General features: G+C 29.8%; 3 protein-coding genes and 1 pseudogene across 5 annotated transcripts; all 4 read left to right on the forward strand.

Annotated features, from left to right (window-relative positions):
• Positions 1-1,120: 1,120 nt before the first annotated feature.
• Positions 1,121-19,861, forward strand: LOC105436088 (7-deoxyloganetin glucosyltransferase). 3 transcript variants are annotated; one of them, XM_031888923.1, is made up of 3 exons: positions 1,123-1,263; positions 17,400-17,885; positions 18,698-19,861. In XM_031888923.1, the coding sequence occupies exons 1-3, from the start codon at positions 1,224-1,226 to the stop codon at positions 19,636-19,638; spliced, it is 1,467 nt and encodes a 488-aa protein (XP_031744783.1). In that variant the 5' UTR covers positions 1,123-1,223; the 3' UTR covers positions 19,639-19,861. The 3 variants fall into 3 exon arrangements, with proteins under 3 accessions (XP_031744782.1, XP_031744783.1, XP_011658801.2); XM_011660499.2 differs by having other exon boundaries at positions 1,125-1,254; positions 17,391-17,885; XM_031888922.1 differs by lacking the exons at positions 17,400-17,885; positions 18,698-19,861 and adding an exon at positions 3,637-4,880 and having other exon boundaries at positions 1,121-1,749.
• On the forward strand, positions 5,566-10,212 carry LOC116405155 (7-deoxyloganetin glucosyltransferase-like). The gene is made up of 2 exons (XM_031888921.1): positions 5,566-6,222; positions 9,141-10,212. Exons 1-2 carry the CDS (start codon positions 5,694-5,696, stop codon positions 10,079-10,081), a joined length of 1,470 nt encoding a protein of 489 aa, XP_031744781.1. The 5' UTR covers positions 5,566-5,693; the 3' UTR covers positions 10,082-10,212.
• LOC116405156 lies at positions 10,367-11,723 on the forward strand (annotated as a pseudogene).
• LOC105436089 (7-deoxyloganetin glucosyltransferase) lies at positions 12,562-15,803 on the forward strand. Its single transcript, XM_011660500.2, has 2 exons — positions 12,562-13,238; positions 14,586-15,803. The coding sequence occupies exons 1-2, from the start codon at positions 12,710-12,712 to the stop codon at positions 15,524-15,526; spliced, it is 1,470 nt and encodes a 489-aa protein (XP_011658802.2). The 5' UTR covers positions 12,562-12,709; the 3' UTR covers positions 15,527-15,803.
• Positions 19,862-21,227: the final 1,366 nt, after the last annotated feature.

Raw genomic sequence — 21,227 nt, forward strand, 5'->3', positions numbered from 1 at the left:
AAAATGTTTTTAAAAAACTAATTTTTGTTTAAACTTTTTTTCTAAAAATTGTTTAGGGTTTAGGGTTGAAAATGTAATTTAAACACGCCACAAGTCTCTTTGTTATCAAGTTTATTATTAAGTTATTTTATTATCCCACACAGAGAAATGAACAATAATAGTCACGTTAGATCTAATATAACGTCAAAAAGTTAATTAATTTGTAACAATCCAAAAACAATGATAAAAAACTATGAGCTCTTGGCTTCCTTTAATTGAAAACAAAAGTAAAATAAATCTACCACACAATTGGAGAGTTCATAAAATGTTTGATTTTTTTCCCCCAATTTTGTACACAAGAGAACAATAAGAGGCCATTTGGTAGAGATTGAGGAAATTGGAAGGATGCATCATCATCATCATGCATGTTGTGTTTTGTTTTATGTTATGACTTTCCTATTCTTATTAATTATGTTATATATGTTTAGTTTAATGCTATTATTTTTGTTTTTCTTATCCCCATTTTGTAATAAACAATTTGCAATTATTTTATATGTAAATGTTTCAAGTCCTTTAATTTTTTAATAAATATTCACTATTTTATATTATTTTCTAACTATTTATTTTTTAAAATTTTATAAGGTATATAAATGTTGTCTTACATCAATGATTAAACATAGTAAATTATAGTCTAATTCAACTCTATAATCAAAATTTCATTAAACTAGTTATAACAAATTTCATCCGTTTCTATTCTATAAACTTCTTTTCAAAATTTCCGCCTAATTTTAGCTAGTTAATAAATTAGATCAATAAATCACTAGTTTCGTATTCTGATTCACTACATTAAAATTGAAGGTATTAATTCTAGAATTTGAATTGATTTATTCTGAAGGGATGAGAGATGATACAATAATGATCATTATTATTATTGTTTTTATCTGGCAATTGATAAATTTATTGGTCCAATCTTTAATATACACAACGATGAGTAGGCAGCTGTAATACTCATGTTGGTTTTTTTGTCCTTTTCAAGATTCATATATTAATGAATAATGAGATACATATCTGCATCATCAATCAATGAGCCAAAACAAATATATATATATATATATATATATTTATAAGCTCAAATTAATTACTTCTTTCTTTTGCAGCCTATAAGAATATTAGAATCCTTACATTTTTATTTCTCCAAAAACTGAGCAACTTACCATTTCAAAGAAGATCAAGAAAATTCAAAGATGGGATCTGTCTCACAAACTGAAAAACCACATGCTGTATGTATCCCATATCCAGCCCAAGGCCATATCACCCCTATGCTAATGCTTGCTAAGCTTCTCCATCACAAAGGTTTCTACATAACTTTCGTCAACACCGACTACAATCATCGTCGTCTTCTCAAATCGAGAGGCCCCAACTCGCTCGATGGCTTGCAAGATTTTACATTCCGAACCATTCCCGACGGCCTTCCTTACTCGGACGCCAACTGTACTCAAGATATTCCAGCACTCTGTGAATCCACCTCCAAGAATTGCTTAGCCCCGTTTTGTGATTTTATTTCACAACTTAACTCAATGGCAGCTTCTCCTTCTAGTAATATGCCACCAGTTAGCTGTATTGTTAGTGATGCTGTTATGTCTTTCTCTATGTTGGCTGCCAATGAGTTTAAAATCCCTTATGCTTTTCTTTGGACTGCTAGTGCTTGTGGCTACCTTGGTTACTTCCAATATGAGCATCTCATTAAACAAGGCTTGATTCCTCTTAAAGGTATGGTTTCATTTGAATCTGTTTTCTTTTCTTTCTTTTTGTTTCTGTCAATCTTTGTTAAACATGCATTTTTGTGTGCTAGAATTTTACTTTAAAAATTATTTTTAATTCTGACATTTTAAAAAATATAACAAACCACAAAAATATTTTCATGGTATAAAACAATTTTGAAAACGGAAAAAGCTCACTGACCCACAATAAAAAATATAAAGAATGCCCTAATCAACAGTACACGATTAATCTACTACACGGACGTGCCTAATTTTTCTACTAAACGATCAAGATACATGTTCGTATAGTTATTTTTAACGAGTAGAAAAATGCTTCTTGTACTTATAGAATATATCAATGAAGTGGAAATGATGAGGATGATAAGAGGGTGTTCATCTAATGGAAATGTGCTGGTGCACCTATTGACCTATAATATTTAAAAAGAAAAACGATGAGAAAAATATTTCAAATCTAAACGACAGTGTTAAAACACAATGAACGATCGTGTTGACTATTGATAAGTGATCGTTTAGGTCATATTCACACGATTGTGTAATTTTTTTTAAAAGATAAGGAAATGACTTCAAATCTAAACAACGGTGTTGACTAGATAAATGATCTTAATATTATGAAAAAAGAGTTGGAAGAAAGAAAGAAAGGGAAGATGAAGAAAGATAGAAAAAGAAGTTAAACGTTTAACAAAATTTTTTGGAAGATGAGCCAAAATTTTTTGGAAGAGAAAATGGATAAAGTACAAAATAGAAAAGAAAAAGAACTGATGAATCGTTCCCAATATATCAAGGGCAAAACTAGAATTTATGGAAAAAATTTACGAGCTTCATAGGACATTTTGTTTTTGTTACACGGATGATTGTAAATATTTTGGTGTTTTCTTACCTTTATGAAAAATTAACCTTTTTAATCTTAGAGGGACACTTTTAAATATATAAAATAGTTAATCAACTAAAATATTTACAAAATATAATAAAAAATTTAGATTTTATTTTGTCAATGATATATTGTTTACGGATATTGATTTATCATTAACAGACATGAATAAGTTTTTATTAGTTTCTATTTTTTTTTATACACTAAATCTCAGAACTTTAAAAACGTTTCTAATAATTAAATCTTCTATTTTTAATGTTTGTATGTTTAACTCTTTGAAATTTTAATGTTTCATTTCTATTAAGTCTTTCATCCATTCAACATTTTAAAAATTTTATGAACCTATTAGACTAAAAATTACATGTTCAATACTAAAAATTACATGTTCAATTATGTTCGTTGGACCCTAAATAAACTTTTATTTCTCTCTCTCTCTTTTTTTTTTTTTTTAATTATAGAAGATGTCAAATACCTAAGGATGACATATATATTGACAGATTTATTAGGATGAGAAGTTGAATATTTTGAAACAAATCATATACTTAATTGTCTTTTCAAGAGAAAGTTTTCTTGGGTAGAAAAACATGCCAAACAATTTAGTGTGATAGACTTTTTAACCTCCAAAGATAGACTTCTCTTAGTCTCTATCATTGATAGACACTTATACACTTCTATAAACTTTTATCGATGATAATTAGCGTCTATCAGTTTCTAGTACTTGTAGATGACATTGATATATAAATTTCTATATGTGTTCATTACTTATACCGTTGATAGATATGCTAATTAATAGGCTTCCAACAACGTTCATTTAAATGATAAAAAAATTAAAAAATTATTTGCAATAACTTGTAAATAGTTTAATCTATCAACAAATTAAGAAAAAAAAAGAACTTGGACACATCCAATAGAATACACAACCACGTGGACCAAGCCATCATTTTAACCAAATTTTTTATTTTGGAGTTTGTGTATTTAAGTTTTGATCTCTTTTTTACTGGTCAACAGATATGAATCAGGTAACGGATGGATATTTAGAAACTACAGTCGGATGGACTCAAGGAATGAAAAATATACGTTTGAGAGACCTTCCTACTTTTCTTAGAACAACAAGTCTAGATGATATTATGATCAATTTTATCATTCAAGAAATGAAAAGATCTCGAGAAGCATCTACAATTATATTAAACACATTTGATGCAATCGAAGGAGATGTCAAAGATTCTCTTTCTTCTATCCTTCAGTCTATTTACACTATTGGTCCACTTCACATGCTTGGCAACCAAATAGATGATGAAAAACTAACAGCAATTGGCTCAAACCTATGGGCTGAGGAATCAGAATGCATTGAGTGGCTTAACTCTAAGCAGCCCAACTCAGTTGTTTATGTTAATTTTGGTAGCATTACAGTGATGACACCACAACAAATGGTTGAGTTTGCATGGGGATTAGCTGATAGTGGGAAGTCATTTTTGTGGATTACAAGGCCTGATTTAATTGTGGGAGATTCAGCCATTATGCCTCAAGAATTTGTTACACAAACTAAAGATAGAAGCTTGATAGCAAGTTGGTGTAGTCAAGAACAAGTGTTGAACCATCCATCAATAGGAGGATTTCTAACACATAGTGGATGGAATTCAACTCTTGAGAGTATATGTGCTGGTGTTCCAATGATTTCATGGCCTTTCTTTGCTGAACAACAAACAAATTGTCGTTATTGTTGCACTGAGTGGGGGATTGGAATGGAGATTGACAACAATGTAAAAAGAAATGAAGTGGAGGAGTTAGTGAGAGAGTTGATGGATGGAGAAAAAGGTAAGAAAATGAAAGAGAATGTAATGTATTTGAGGAGTAAAGCTGAAGAAGCATATAAACCAGGTGGTTCTGCTTACAAGCAATTGGATAAGCTGATCAATGAAGTACTTTTGTCAAACATAAAGAAGGTTTAAGCTTTGTATCCAAAGTTCTCTGCTGTTACACCTGGTTGATCTGCTTTTCTTCTTTAGGAACCTATGTATTATTATATATTGAATATTATTGCATGGTTTTTCTTCAATAAATTCTCCTATTTGATTTTTCTGAAGACTAGCTCATTAATTAAGTAGGAAAATGTATATAAAGATTGTGGTATATGTTAGATTGGATCTGTTTCAGATAAGCATGTTGTAAAACTCTCTAATCCTAACGACGTCCGTGATATGTAGTTTGAATTATTCTTTTTAAAAATAAATTGCTCTGTTTTCTTTTGTTCACCGATATAACTAACACATGGTTAGTTAAGCAAGCAAACAATCTTTATATATTGATTCTACATCGTATACATTTTTCTTCTTTTATCTTAATTAATGGTGAATTTGTAACCGTGTCTTTCCATTTTATCTATATACGTGTGCAAGACATCTCTTGACATCCTCTTATTATTGTTGGTATGAATTTGAAAATTTGTATGTCGTGGACACATAAATTCATATAGTAGTAAAATGTCCTCATTAAAAAAAAAACTATTAACAACTTATCCTAAAATAAATTTGAAATTTTTTATCCAAACACACCATTTAACCACTATAAACCATTACTATTATTAGGAAAACTATGAAAAACAATAAATTTGACAAAATATTTACAAGCTATAACACAATTTCATATCTGTCAATACCAAACAGTGATATCCTTCTATCTATGGCATTGAAGCTATTACTAATTATTTTTTATAGAATCCATAAATTTTATTATATATTATAAATATTTTAATTTATTTTGCTACTTTAAAAACTAATTTGAATAGTTTTATGTCGCAATTGATCGTTTGTCCATCCATTTATTATGACAACCACAAGTAACATCTGTAGTGGTCACCATGGTTTTTTTGTTTTTTTCCCAAGATTCATATATTAATAAATGATTGAGATACATACATTAATCAACCAACGATCCAAAAGCAAAAAGATATTTATAAGTTCAAATTATCTTCTTGCTTCTGCAGCTTGTAAGAATATTAGAATTCTTACATTTTTGTTTCTCAGAAAACTGAGCAATTCCCCATTTCAAGAAGATCAAGAAATTCAATGATGGAATCTGTCTCACAGACTGAAAAACCACATGCTGTATGTATCCCATATCCAGTCCAAGGCCATATCACCCCTATGCTAATGCTTGCTAAGCTTCTCCATCACAGAGGTTTCTACATAACTTTTGTCAATACCGACTACAATCATCGTCGTCTTCTCCAATCGAGAGGCCCCAACTCGCTCGATGGCTTGCAAGATTTTAAGTTCCGAACCATTCCCGACGGCCTTCCTTACTCGGACGCCAACTGTACTCAAGATATTCCAGCACTCTGTGAATCCACCTCCAAGAATTGCTTAGCCCCTTTTTGTGATCTTATTTCACAACTTAACTCAATGGCAGCTTCTCCTTCTAGTAATATGCCACCAGTTAGCTGCATTGTTAGTGATGCTATTATGTCTTTCTCTATGTTGGCTGCCAATGAGTTTAAAATCCCTTATGCTTTTCTTTGGACTGCTAGTGCTTGTGGCTATCTTGGTTACTTCCAATATGAGCATCTCATTAACCAGGGCTTGATTCCTCTTAAAGGTATGGTTTCATTTTAATGTGTTTTCTTTTCTTTTTTGTCAATCTTTGTTCGAAATGGATTTTTGTGTGGTAGAATTTTATTTTAAAAATTATGTTTAACTTTTTTATGAACATTTTCAGCATAATCAACTAAAATATTTATAGAATATATCAAAATTTTACATGTTAGATTTAAAGATAGAGATTTATTTTAGTATATTGATAGACATAAATAGACTTATATTAGTATGAATTGATATACTAAATTTTTTCAATTTTATTTCTAATAAATTTATAAATTAAAAAAGTTTCTAATAATTATATCCTTAATGTTTTTTAATTTTTATTTTCATCTAACTCTTGTTATCTTTTTATCAAGTCTTTCATCCATTTCAACGTTTTAAAGATAGTAGGAACCTATTAGACTTAAAAGTTACAAGTTTAATTATGTTCATTAGACCCAAAATAAATTTTCATTCCTATTTTTTAAAAAAAAATTATAGAACATGTCAAAAACCTAAGAACTACTTATATATTTTTTGAGAGGATATGAATTTGAAAATTTAGAAACAAATGAGATGCTTATCTTTTCAAGAGAAATTTTAATAGTTAGATAAGATGCCAAACAATTGAGAGTGATAGACTTTTATCACCTCTAAAGTCTTAGTTCTGTCAGTTAGTGTTAGTGATAGGTTTCTCATTATCCATTTCTATTATTGATAGACATCGATAAACTTCTATTAGTTTTTAATATTGATATATGACATCGATAGATTTCTACATGTGTTTAACCTGTATTTTCTAAATTTCTTATCAACATATATTTGAAAGATAAGAAATTTAGAGTTTTTTGCGAATTTTTTTTTAAATAATGTAAAATTTGAAACATATATCAAAAATAGGGTGGATGCAAAACTATTTTTAAAAATAGGTGATTTGGGGTGAAGTCTCGTACACGACTTTCATGCAGTGGACCTCACATATTCTATTTTTTTTCTTATTTTTATATTTATACTACACTGGGCCCACATTTTTTTTATTTTCTCATTATTTATATACGTGGGACCCACACACTTCACTTTTTCTCATTATTTATATATACATACTCACATATAATATAATATATATATTAAACATTCAAATTCTAAAGATATCTTTCTTTATTAAATTAATTAATTTTTTATTTTTTCTTTATATATATTTAAATATCACAATCTTCAATCTTCGTTTTTTCTTATTAAATTCATTTTTCTACTTTAATTTAAATTTTTCTTAATCAAAATTACACATATCTTCTTTTCCAAATTTTAATTTTTTTAAACAAACTCATATATTAACAAATATGTTATTAAACAAATAAAAATAGAAATAATAGTAATAATTATATATATATATATATATATTTAATATCTCAATCTTCAATTTTTCTTATTAATTCATCTTTTCTAATTTAATTTAATTATTTCTTAACCAAAATTATATATATCTTTTTCTAATTTTCTGTTTTAAAAAACACATATATTAACCAAATATGTTATTAAAAAATACATTAAACAAATAAAAATAATAATAGTAATTGAAAGAAGTTGAAACGTACTCTAAAAATAATAATAACAATAAATTTGTAATTGAAAATTATCCGTTAAGTTTTTAAATTTAATTTGTAATCGAACCAATTCTTGTTTTTTTCCTTTTGCCATAAACATGAATTTCTTTTTATTCAATTATCAATGTGCGTGGCTTCAAGTGTTATTATTATTATTTTTTTTAGTAATTTTAACTTATCTCAATTATTATTATTACTCTTTTAATTTGTTTAATATATTTTTAATAACATGTTTTGTTAATATATGAGATTTTTTAACAAAATTGAAAGTTGGAAAAAAAATATATGTATAATTTTGATTAAGAAAGAATTAAATTAAATTAGAAAAATGAATTTAATAAGAAAAATTGAAGATCGAAGATTGTGATATTTAAATATATATAAAGAAAAAAATAAATTAATTTAATAAAAAAAGATATTTTTAGAATTTGAATGTATAACATATATATATTAAATTATATGTGAGTATGTATATATAAATAATGAGAAAAAGTGAAGTGTGTGGGACCTACGTATATAAATAATGAGAAAATAAAAAAATGTGGGGTCCAGTGTTGTATAAATATAAAAATAAGGAAAAAATAAAATATGTGGGATCCACTGCATAAAAGTCGTGGTACACGACTTCACCCCAAATCACCTATTTTTAAAAATAGTTTTGCATCCACCCTATTTTTGATATATGTTGCAAATATTACATTATTTTTAGAAAAAATCCGTTTTTTGCAATAACCAGTAAATCGTTTTAACCTATCTTCCAATTAAAAAAAGAACTTGGACATCCATTAGAATACACAACCAGGTGGACCAAACTCATAATTTAAACCAAATTCTTTATTTTGGTATTTGTGTATTTAGTTTTGATATCTTTACTGGTTAACAGATATAAGTCAGGTAACATATGAATATTTAGAAACTACAATCGAATAGATTCAAGGAATGAAAAATATAAGTTTGAGAGATCTTCCTACTTTTCTTAGAACAACAGTTCGAGATGATATCATGCTCACTTTTATCATTCAAGCAATGGAAAGATCTAGAGAAGCACCTGTAGATAACATTGCTATATAAATTTCTATATATGTTCATTACTTATATCGTTGATAGATATGCTAATAGGCTTCCATCAACGTTCATTTAAATGATAAAAAATAAGAAATTTATTTGAAATAACTTGTAAATAGTTTAATCTATCTTCAAATTAAAAAAGAAAAAAAAAAAACTTGGACATCCATCAGAATAAAGAACCATGTGGACCAAACTCATCATTTTAACCAAATTCTTTATTTTGAAGTTTGTGTATTTAAATTTTAAACTCTTTACTGGTTAACAGATATGAGTCAGCTAACAGATGGATATTTAGAAACTACAATCGGATGGACTCAAGGAATGAAAAATATACGTTTGAGAGACCTTCCTACTTTTCTTAGAACAACAAATCTAGATGATATTATGATCAATTTTATCCTTCAAGAAATGAAAAGATCTCGAGAAGCATCTACAATTATATTAAACACATTTGATGCAATCGAAGGAGATGTCAAAGATTCTCTTTCATCTATCCTTCAGTCTATTTACACTATTGGTCCACTTCACATGCTTGGCAACAAAATAGATGATGAAAAACTAACAGCAATTGGCTCAAACCTATGGGCTGAGGAATCAAAATGCATTGAGTGGCTTAACTCTAAGCAGCCCGACTCAGTTGTTTATGTTAATTTTGGTAGCATCACAGTGATGACACCACAACAAATGGTTGAGTTTGCATGGGGATTAGCTGATAGTGGGAAGCCATTTTTGTGGATTACAAGGCCTGATTTAATTGTGGGAGATTCAGCCATTATGCCTCAAGAATTTGTTACACAGACTAAAGATAGAAGCTTGATATCAAGTTGGTGTAGTCAAGAACAAGTGTTGAGCCATCCTTCAATAGGAGGATTTCTAACACATAGTGGATGGAATTCAACTCTTGAGAGTATATGTGCTGGTGTTCCAATGATTTCATGGCCTTTCTTTGCTGAACAACAAACAAATTGTCGTTATTGTTGCACTGAGTGGGGGATTGGAATGGAGATTGACAACAATGTAAAAAGAAATGAAGTGGAGGAGTTAGTGAGAGAGTTGATGGATGGAGAAAAAGGTAAGAAAATGAAAGAGAATGTAATGTATTTGAAGAGTAAAGCTGAAGAAGCATATAAACCAGGTGGTTCTGCTTACAAGCAATTGGATAAGCTGATCAATGAAGTACTTTTGTCAAACATAAAGAAGGTTTAAACTTTGGATACAAAGTTCTCTGCTTTTACACCTAGTTGATCTGATTTTCTTCTTTAGGTCTATGTATTATTATATTGAATATTATTGCATGGTTTTCATTTTTAAATAAATTCTCCAATTTGGTATTTCAATTTTCTTGGGTAGAAAACATAATTCAGAGTTGTAGTCTTCTTAATCTACGAGGATAAACTTGTATTAGTTTCTTTAACTGAATAGTTATTCTTTATTAGTTTCTATCACGATTAGACATTGAAAATTTTATCAGCCTTTATCATTGATAAGCTTCTAGCATTGATAGATGACATTGATAGGTTTTTGTATTTATTCATTAGTTATAGTGTTGATATAGATGATGCTGATAGACTTCCATCAACTTCTATCTCAATAATAAAGAAATTTAGAAACTTTTCTAATAACTTGTAAATAGTTTAACCAATCTTTCAATTAAAAAAAAAAAAAACTTGAACATCTATTAAAATACACAACCACCTGGACAAAACTCATCATTTAAAAAAAAAAATCATTATTTTGGAATCTGTGTATTTAGTTTTGAAATCTTTACAGGTTAATAGATATGAGTCAGGTAACAGATGGATATTTAAAAACTACAGTCGGATGGACTCAAGGAATGAAAAATATATGTTTGAAAGACCTTCCTACTTTACTTGGAACAGTAGTTGAAGATGACATTATGATCAATTTTATCATTCAAGCAATGGAAAGATCTCCATAAGCATCTGCAATTATATTAAACACATTTAATATAATGGAAGGAGATGTCAAAGATTCTCTTTCTTTATTTACACCATCGGTCCACTTCACATGCTTTCCAACCAAATAGATGATGAGAATCTAACAGCAATTGGCTCAAACCTATTGGCTGAGGAATCAGAATCCATTGAGTGGCTTAACTCTAAGCAACCCAACTCAGTTGTTTATGTTAATTTTGGTAGCATCACAGTGATGACACCACAACAATTGATTGAGTTTGCATGGGGATTCGCTGATAGTGGGAAGCCACTTTTGTGGATTACAAGGCCTGATTTAATTGTGGGAGATTCAGCCATTATGCCTCAAGAATTTGTCACACAAACTAAAGATAGAAGCATGATAGCAAGTTGGTGTAGTCAAGAACAAGTGTTGAACCATCCTTCAATAGGAGGATTTGTAACACATAGTGGATGGAATTCAACTCTTGAGAGAGTATATGTGCTGGTGTTCCAATGATATGTTGGCCTTTCTTTGGTGAACAACAAACAAATTGTCGTTATTGTTGCACTGAGTGGGGGATTGGAATGGAGATTGATAACAATGTAATAAGAAGTGAAGTGGAGGAGTTAGTGGGAGAGTTGATGGATGGAGAAAAAGGTAATTGAAAATGAAAGAGAATGTAATGTATTTGAAGAGTAAAGCTGAAGAAGCATATAAACCAGGTGGTTCTGCTTGCAAGCAATTGGATAAGCTGATCAATGAAGTACTTTTGTCAAACATAAAGAAGGTTTAAGCTTTGTATCCAAAGTTCTCTGCTGTTACACCTGGTTGATCTGCTTTTCTTCTTTAGGAACCCTATGTATTATTATATATTGAATATTATTGCATTGTTTTTCTTCAATAAATTCTCCTATTTGATTTTTTTGAAGAGGAGCTCATTAATTAAGTAGGAAAATGTATATAAAGATTGTGGTATATGTTAGATTGGATCTCTTTCAGAAAAGCATGTTGTAAAACTCTCTAATCCTAACGACGTTGGTGATATGTAGTTTGAATTATTCTTTTTAAAAATAAATTGCACTTTTTTGTTTGTTTCACGAATATAACTAACACATGGTTAGTTAAGCAAGCAAACAATCTCTATATATTTGATTCTACATTGTATACATATATTTTTCTTCTTTTATCTTAATTAATGGTGAATTTGTAACCGTGTCTTTCCATTTTATCTATATATATGTGCAAGAGATCTCTTAACATCCTCCTATTGTTGTTGGTATGAATTTGAAAATTCGTAAAATTCAAATAATAGTAAAAGGTCCTCATTAAACATTAACAACTTATCTTAAAATGAATTTGAAATTTTTTATCCAAACAAACCATTTAATTTGAAGTGCCACAAGCACTATAAATCATTATTATTATTAGAAAATTTATGAAAAATAGCAAATTTGACAGAATATTTACAAGTTATAACACAATTTCATATATGTCAATATATACCAAACAGTGATATCCTTCTATCTATGGCATTGAAACTTACTGACTATCTTTTGTAGAATCTACAAATTTTGATACATATGATAAATATTTTAATTTATTTTGCTATTTTAAAAACTATTTCGAATAGTTTTATTTGACAATGGATCGTTTGTCCATCCATTTATTATGACAACCATAAGTAACATCTGTAGTGGTCACGATGGTTTTTTTGTTTTCTGTTCTTTTCGCGAGATTCATATATTAATAAATAATTGAGATACATACATTAATCAATCAACCATCCAAAACCAAAAAGATATTTATAAGTTCAAATTATCTTCTTGCTTCACCAGCTTATAAGAATATTAGAATTCTTACATTTTTGTTTCTCAGAAAACTGAGCAATTCCCCATTTCAAGAAGATCAAGAAATTCAATGATGGAATCTGTCTCACAGACTGAAAAACCACATGCTGTATGTATCCCATATCCAGTCCAAGGCCATATCACCCCTATGCTAATGCTTGCTAAGCTTCTCCATCACAGAGGTTTCTACATAACTTTTGTCAATACCGACTACAATCATCGTCGTCTTCTCCAATCGAGAGGCCCCAACTCGCTCGATGGCTTGCAAGATTTTAAGTTCCGAACCATTCCCGACGGCCTTCCTTACTCGGACGCCAACTGTACTCAAGATATTCCAGCACTCTGTGAATCCACCTCCAAGAATTGCTTAGCCCCTTTTTGTGATCTTATTTCACAACTTAACTCAATGGCAGCTTCTCCTTCCAGTAATATGCCACCAGTTAGCTGCATTGTTAGTGATGCTGTTATGTCTTTCTCTATGTTGGCTGCCAATGAGTTTAAAATCCCTCATGCTTTTCTTTGGACTGCTAGTGCTTGTGGCTATCTTGGTTACTTCCAATATGAGCATCTCATTAAACAAGGCTTGATTCCTCTTAAAGGTATGGTTTCATTTTAATCTGTTTTCTTTTCTTTTTTATGTCAATCTTTGTTCAAAATGGATTTTTGTGTGGTAGAATTTTATTTTAAAAATTATGTTTTAACTTTTTTATGGACATTTTAGCATAATCAACTAAAATATTTATAAAATATATCAAAATTTTACAGATATTGATAGACATAAATAGACTTATATTAGTATTAATTGATACTAAATTTTTTCAATTTTATTTCTAATAAATCTATAAATTTAAAAAGTTTCTAATAATTATATACTTAATTTTTTTTTCATCTAACTCTTTCAACTTTTAATGTTATCTTTTTATCAAGTCTTTCATCCATTTCAACATTTTAAAAGTTACAAGTTTAATTATGTTCATTAGACCCAAAACAAATTTTCATTCCAAATTTTTTTAAAAAAATTTATAGAACATGTCAAAAACCTAAGAATGACATATATATTTTGAGAGGATATGAATTTGAAAATTTAGAAACAAATGAGATGCTTATCGTTTCAAGAGAAATTTTCATGGTTAGATAAGATGCCAAACAATTGAGAGTGATAGACTTTTACCACCTCTAAAGTCTTAGTTCTGTCAGTTAGTGTTAGTGATAGGCTTCTCATTATCCATTTCTATTATTGATAGACACCGATAAACTTGTATTAGTTTTTAATATTGATACATGACATTGATACATAGATTTCTAGATGTGTTTAACCTATATTTTCTAAATTTCTTATCAACATATATTCGAAAGATAAGAAATTTAAAGTTTTTCGCAATAACCAGTACATCGTTTAACCTATCTTCCGATTAAAAAAAGAACTTGGACATCGATTAGAATACACAACCAGGTGGACCAAACTCATAATTTAAACCAAATTCTTTATTTTGGTATTTGTGTATTTAGTTTTGATCTCTTTACTGGTTAACAGATATAAGTCAGATAACAGATGAATATTTAGAAACTACAATCGAATGAACTCAAGAAATGAAAAATATAAGTTTGAGAGATCTTCCTACTTTTCTTAGAACAACAGTTCGACATGATATCATGCTCACTTTTATCATTCAAGCAATGGAAAGATCTAAAGAAGCACCTGTAGATGACATTGATATACAAAATTTTATATATGTTCATTACTTATATCGTTGATAGATATGCTAATAGGCTTCCATTAACATTCATATAAATGATAAAAATAAGAAATTTATTTGCAATAACTTGTAAATAGTTTAATACACCCATTAGAATATACAACCATGTGGACCAAACTCATCATTTTAACCAAATTCTTTATTTTGAAGTTTGTGTATTTAAGTTTTGAACTCTTTACTGGTTAACAGATATGGATCAGGTAACAAATGGATATTTAGAAACTACAATCGAATGGACTCAAGGTATGAAGAATATACGTTTGAGAGACCTTCCTACTTTTCTTAGAACAACAAATCTAGATGATATTATGTTGAATTTTCTCCTTCAAGAAATGAAAAGATCTCGAGAAGCATCTACAATTATATTAAGCACATTTGATGCAATCGAAGGAGATGTCAAAGATTCTCTTTCATCTATCCTTCAGTCTATTTACACTATTGGTCCACTTCACATGCTTGGCAACAAAATAGATGATGAAAAACTAACAGCAATTGGCTCAAACCTATGGGTTGAGGAATCAGAATGCATCGAGTGGCTTAACTCTAAGCAGCCCAACTCAGTTGTTTATCTTAATTTTGGTAGCATCACAGTGATGACACCACAACAAATGGTTGAGTTTGCATGGGGATTAGCTGATAGTGGGAAGCCATTTTTGTGGATTACAAGGCCTGATTTAATTGTGGGAAATTCAGCCATTATGCCTCAAGAATTTGTTACACAAACTAAAGATAGAAGCTTGATAGCAAGTTGGTGTAGTCAAGAACAAGTGTTGAACCATCCTTCAATAGGAGGATTTCTAACACATAGTGGATGGAATTCAACTCTTGAGAGTATATGTGCTGGTGTTCCAATGATTTCATGGCCTTCCTTTGCTGAACAACAAACAAATTGTCGTTATTGTTGCACTGAGTGGGAGATTGGAATGGAGATTGACAACAATGTAAAAAGAAATGAGGTGGAGAAGTTAGTGAGAGAGTTGATGGATGGAGAAAAAGGTAAGAAAATGAAGGAGAACGCAATGTTTTTGAAGAGTAAAGCTGAAGAAGCATATAAACCAGGTGGTTCTGCTTACAAGCAATTGGATAAGCTGATCAATGAAGTACTTTTGTCAAACATAAAGAAGGTTTAAACTTTGTATCCAAAGTTATCTGGTCCTTACACCTATTAGATCTGCTTTTCTTCTTTAATAACCTATGTATTATTATATTGAATAATGTTGCATGGTTTTTTTTTCAATAAATTCTCCTATTTAATATTTTGAAGAGTATCCCATTTAATTAAGTAGGAAAATGTACTGTATAAAGATTATGGTATATGTTAGAATGGTAATCTGCGTATTTGTAGTAGCAGAGAGAAGCGTATTGTATAACTCTCTAATTCTAAAGGTATTGTTATTGAACCATCTACACCTTATATGCATTTTTCTACTTTTGTCTTGATTATTTGTGGATTCGTAGCAGTGTCTTTCCATTTTATATAAATATATGTGCATGAGATCCCTCAACATTCTCGTTATTATGTTATTATGTTATGATTGTTGTTGGCATAAATTTGAAAATGAGTAGCGTGACACAAATCCAAATAGTAGTAAAAGGTTCTCATGAAAAAAGAACTATTAACTACTTGACCTAGAAAGATGTTTGGGGATAATTTTATTATTAGAGTAGAAAGAAAGAGTAGAAAGAAAGTGGAATCCGAGATTTATGTTGAGAGTAAGTATTAAAGATTATTGCCATGTTTGATCAGCAAGTATTAAAGAATTAAGTGAAATTCAATTAGTACTACTAGGTTGTTGTTCGATCGATAGTCGTATTTTGTTAAAGATAACTGTTATAGTCTCCTTGCAATCAATGTAAAATGAATAGTTGTCTTTAGAACCATGCTTATCAAAAGTGTGTCTTGACGACTTGTTGATCTTGAGGTTTTTATGAGTTTATGGTTATTTCAACATATAGACTTTGGTTATTTAATATCGTATTACTTTTGAAAATTGTTGTGTGATCTATGCTTGTTAGTTTGTTTGCAATAATTATTTGTATTCAACTTAGTTGTAATCAATTTTGCAGTCTTTTTATTACAAATTTTGACCAAAGAAAAATACATTTGACATTCACGTGACAACATCAATAAGTTTGTAATTTAAGAAAGAGGTGAGAATTGCAAAAAAAAAGAGAAAATATTAGAGTAGAGCGTCTAATTTCTTTAGTATTATTTAGTAAGAGACCTAAATAATATTGAAGAAGTTAACCTCTTTTAAATACCTCATAAGAAAGCATTTCTCGCGTGTTATTACATATATATTTTACAATATACATCTAATTGTTGTCTTACGTTATATTAAACATGGTCTATTATAGTCTAATTCAACTATAACATCAAAGTTTCATTAACTAATTATAATAAATTTCATTCATTTCTATCTCCATAAATTTTCATAAAATCGAATTCATGAGGAATGTAATTTGATATTTTGAACCTTGCAACCCACCTAATTTTAGCTAGTTATATATATATATATATATATTAGTCCAATCAATAAATTACTAGTACTAGTTTCTTATTCTAATTCACTCAATTAAAATTAGAATTGGTGAAAAGTATTAATTTGTAGAATTTGAATTGATATTTAATCTGAAGGGGGCGGATATGGTACAAATGATTAATTGTTATACTGTTGTTTTTATTTGGCAATGCATTATTGGTTCAATCCTTTAATATAACATAACGATAAGTAGGCACTCACGGTGGTCTTTTGTTCTATTCCCAAGATTCATATATTAATAAATAATTAAGAGACATATGATCTGCATAATCAATCAATAATCCAAAAGCAAAAAAGATATTTATAAGTTCAAACTACTTCTTGCTTTTGTAGCCTGTAAGAATATTAGAATTATTTCTCCAAAAACTGAGCAATTCCCCATTTCAAGAAGAAAAGAAAAGAAGATCAAGAAATTCAAAGATGGGATCTGTCTCACACACTGAAAAACCACATGCTGTATGTATCCCATATCCAGCCCAAGGCCATATCACCCCTATGCTAATGCTTGCTAAGCTTCTCCATCACAAAGGTTTCTACATAACTTTCGTCAACACCGACTACAATAATCGTCGTCTTCTCCAATCCAGAGGCCCCAACTCGCTCGATGGCTTGCAAGATTTTAAGTTCCGAACCATTCCCGACGGCCTTCCTTACTCAGATGCCAACTGTACTCAAGATATTCCAGCACTCTGTGAATCCACCTCCAAGAATTGCTTAGCCCCTTTTTGTGAGCTTATTTCACAACTCAACTCAATGGCAGCTTCTCCTTCTAGTAATATGCCACCAGTTAGTTGTATTGTTAGTGATGCTATTATGTTTTTCTCTGTGATGGCTGCCAATGAGTTTAAAATCCCTTATGCTTTTATTTGGACTGCTAGTGCTTGTGGCTACCTTGGTTACTTCCAATATGAGCATCTCATTAAAAAAGGCTTGATTCCACTTAAAGGTATGGTTCCATTTTAATGTGTGTTTTCTTTTCTTTTTTTCATTTTTTTTCGATCTTCCTTAAAAATGAATTTTTGTGTGGTAGAATTTAAAATTAAAAATAAAATTTAAATTTTAGGGAGACTTTTTCAAAAATGGTATAATCAACTAAAATATTTACAAAATATATCAAAATTTCAAATCTTATCCATAGTAGATATAGATAGATTTCGCTCTTACTTGCTATATTTGATATAATAACTTTTCTTAATTTTATTTTTAATAAATTCTTTTTTTTTAAAAAAAAATGATAGAACATGTAAAAAAAATTAACCTAAGAATGACATATATACTTATTAGGATAAAAATTTGAAAATTTAGAAACAAGTCAGATACTTATATGTTTCAAGAGAATACTTATATGTTTCAAGAGAATTTTTTGTGGGATAGACTTGTATCAGTTTAATTCTATCACGTGATATAGTTAGTGTTGATGATGAGCTTCTCTCTGTCAATTTCAATCACAGATAGATATTGATAAACTTCTATCAGCCTTTATCAATGATAAGCTTCTAGTATTGATAGATGACACTGATAGATTTCTACCTGTGTTTAGCCTGGATTTTCTAAATTTTTTATTAGCGTCTATCAGAATGATAAGAAATTTAGAATTTTTTGCAATAACTAGTAAGTAGTTTAACCTATCTTCCAATTAAAAAAAGAACTTGGACATCCACTAGAATACACAATCATGTGGACCAAACTCATCATTTTAACCAAATTCTTTATTTTGATGTTTGAGTATTTAGTTTTGATCTCTTCCCTGGTTAATAGATATGAGTCAGGTAACAGATGGATATTTAGAAACTACAATCAGATGGACTCAAGAAATGACAAGTATACGTTTGAGAGACCTTCCTACTTTTCTTAGAACAACAGTTCGAGATGATAACACCATCATTTTTGTTATTCAAGCAATGGAAAGATCTCGAGAAGCATCTGCAATTATATTAAATACAGTCGATGCAATCGAAGGAGATGTCAAAGATTCTCTTTCTTCTATCCTTCAGTCTATTTACACCATTGGTCCACTTCACATGCTTGCCAACCAAATAAATGATGAAAAACTAACAGCAATTAGCTCAAACCTATGGGCTGAGGAATCAGAATGCATTGAGTGGCTTAACTCTAAGCAACCCAACTCAGTTGTTTATGTTAATTTTGGTAGCATCACAGTGATGACACCACAACAAATGATTGAGTTTGCATGGGGATTAGCTGATAGTGGGAAGCCATTTTTGTGGATTACAAGGCCTGATTTAATTGTGGGAGACTCAGCCATTATGTCTCAAGAATTTGTCACACAAACTAAAGATAGAAGCTTGATAGCAAGTTGGTGTAGTCAAGAACAAGTGTTGAGCCATCCTTCAATAGGAGGATTTGTAACACATAGTGGATGGAATTCAACTCTTGAAAGTATATGTGCTGGTGTTCCAATGATATGTTGGCCTTTCTTTTCTGAACAACAAACAAATTGTCGTTATTGTTGCACTGAGTGGGGGATTGGAATGGAGATTGATAACAATGTAATAAGAAGTGAAGTGGAGGAGTTAGTGAGAGAGTTGATGGATGGAGAAAAAGGTAAGAAAATGAAAGAGAATGTAATGTATTTGAAGAGTAAAGCTGAAGAAGCATATAAACCAGGTGGTTCTGCTTACAAGCAATTGGATAAGCTGATCAATGAAGTACTTTTGTCAAACATAAAGAAGGTTTAAACTTTGTATCCAAAGTTCTCTGCTTTACACCTAGTCGATCTGCTTTTCTTCTTTAAGAACGTTTGTATTACTATATTGAATAATTGCATGGTTTTTCTGTTTCAAAAAATCCTGCTATTTGATATTATGCAGAGTATCTCATTAATTAAGTTTAGCTAAGAAGTAATTAAGTTTAGCTAAGAAGTGTGTTGTATAAATTCTCTAATTCTAATAGCGTTTTTGATATGTAATCTTAATCATTCTTTTTAATAATAAATTACTCTTATTTTTGTTCATGGATGCATCTAACACGTGGTCGTTAGTTAATCACATAAATAATCTCAATATTGATTCTACTTTATATATTTTTTTCTGCTTTCATCTCAATTATTCGTGGATTCATAACAATGCTTTTCCATTTTATCAATAACCTTTGGTTATGTAATATCACTCTACTTTTCAAATTTGTTGTTGAATGGGATGTGTTTGTCCGTTTGTGGTGCAATTGTTTGTATCCAATTTAGCTGTAATCAATTTTGCAGTTTTTAATTATAAATTTTGACAAAATAAAAAATACATCTAACATTCACGTCACAACAACAATAACTAATTTGTAATTTAGGAAAGAGGTGACTTGCAAAACAAAGAAAAAATATCGAAGAAGTTAGACGTATTTTAATACCTCATATGAAAGTATTAGTATTAGTGGTGTATTTATATAGAAAGCGAACTTAAATTGTTCCTTAGAGATTTCGAGTTGCCTTATAATGATTAGGTTTCATGGTTTCCTAGGGTCGACCTTAGATCAAGCATCTTCGTTATGCCACATTTTAGGTCCAAAATGATCATCTCATCGATTGGGGCATGTGTGAAGCCAAGCGCGTTGTCAGCCTCCTTTTCCTAGGCCAATGTTGATCTTTAGTTGCTCGACATGTACCATACATTTTCTTGATTTTGTCATTTCTAATAATGTTAATGTCAATTATACACTTTTGTCTAAAACTAACAGTAGTTTTATTCAATTATTATCCGCAACCTGTTTCCTTGATAATGCTTAGACGAGCAATTGAAAAGAATCAAATATAACATATAGTATCTTGATGTGAATTAAACAGAAAGTATTCTACTATTGGTGATTCCAAATTAATAAAGTCTTGCTTTCAAACCTCTCCAATTAAGGCTAATATTATTAATATAGAGTACTATATTTGATGTAACAGCCAAACCACCACAACCACCAACACAGAATTGTGGTAGATAAATTTAATGGGAGATTCAGCCATTTTTGCCACAAGAAGAATTTGTTAACAGAAGTAAAGATTAGAAGGTTGATAAAAAGTTGGTGTTGTCAAGAGAACAAGTGTTGAACCATTCTTCATAACTCAACTATTGATCAAAGTATATGAAATGAGTGTTTCAATGACGATATCATCATTGCCTTTCTATGCTGAACAATAACAAACAAATTGTCATTATTGTTGCACTGAGTGGGAGATTGGAATGGAGAGGTTGACAATAATGTCAAAAGAAATGAAGTGGAGGAGTTGGTGAGACAGTCGATGGATGGAAAGAAAATTAAATTAAGCGTAAGAAATGAAAAAGTGATGTGA

This window comes from Cucumis sativus, chromosome 7 (assembly GCF_000004075.3).
Source record: "Cucumis sativus cultivar 9930 chromosome 7, Cucumber_9930_V3, whole genome shotgun sequence".
NCBI lineage: Eukaryota > Viridiplantae > Streptophyta > Magnoliopsida > Cucurbitales > Cucurbitaceae > Cucumis > Cucumis sativus.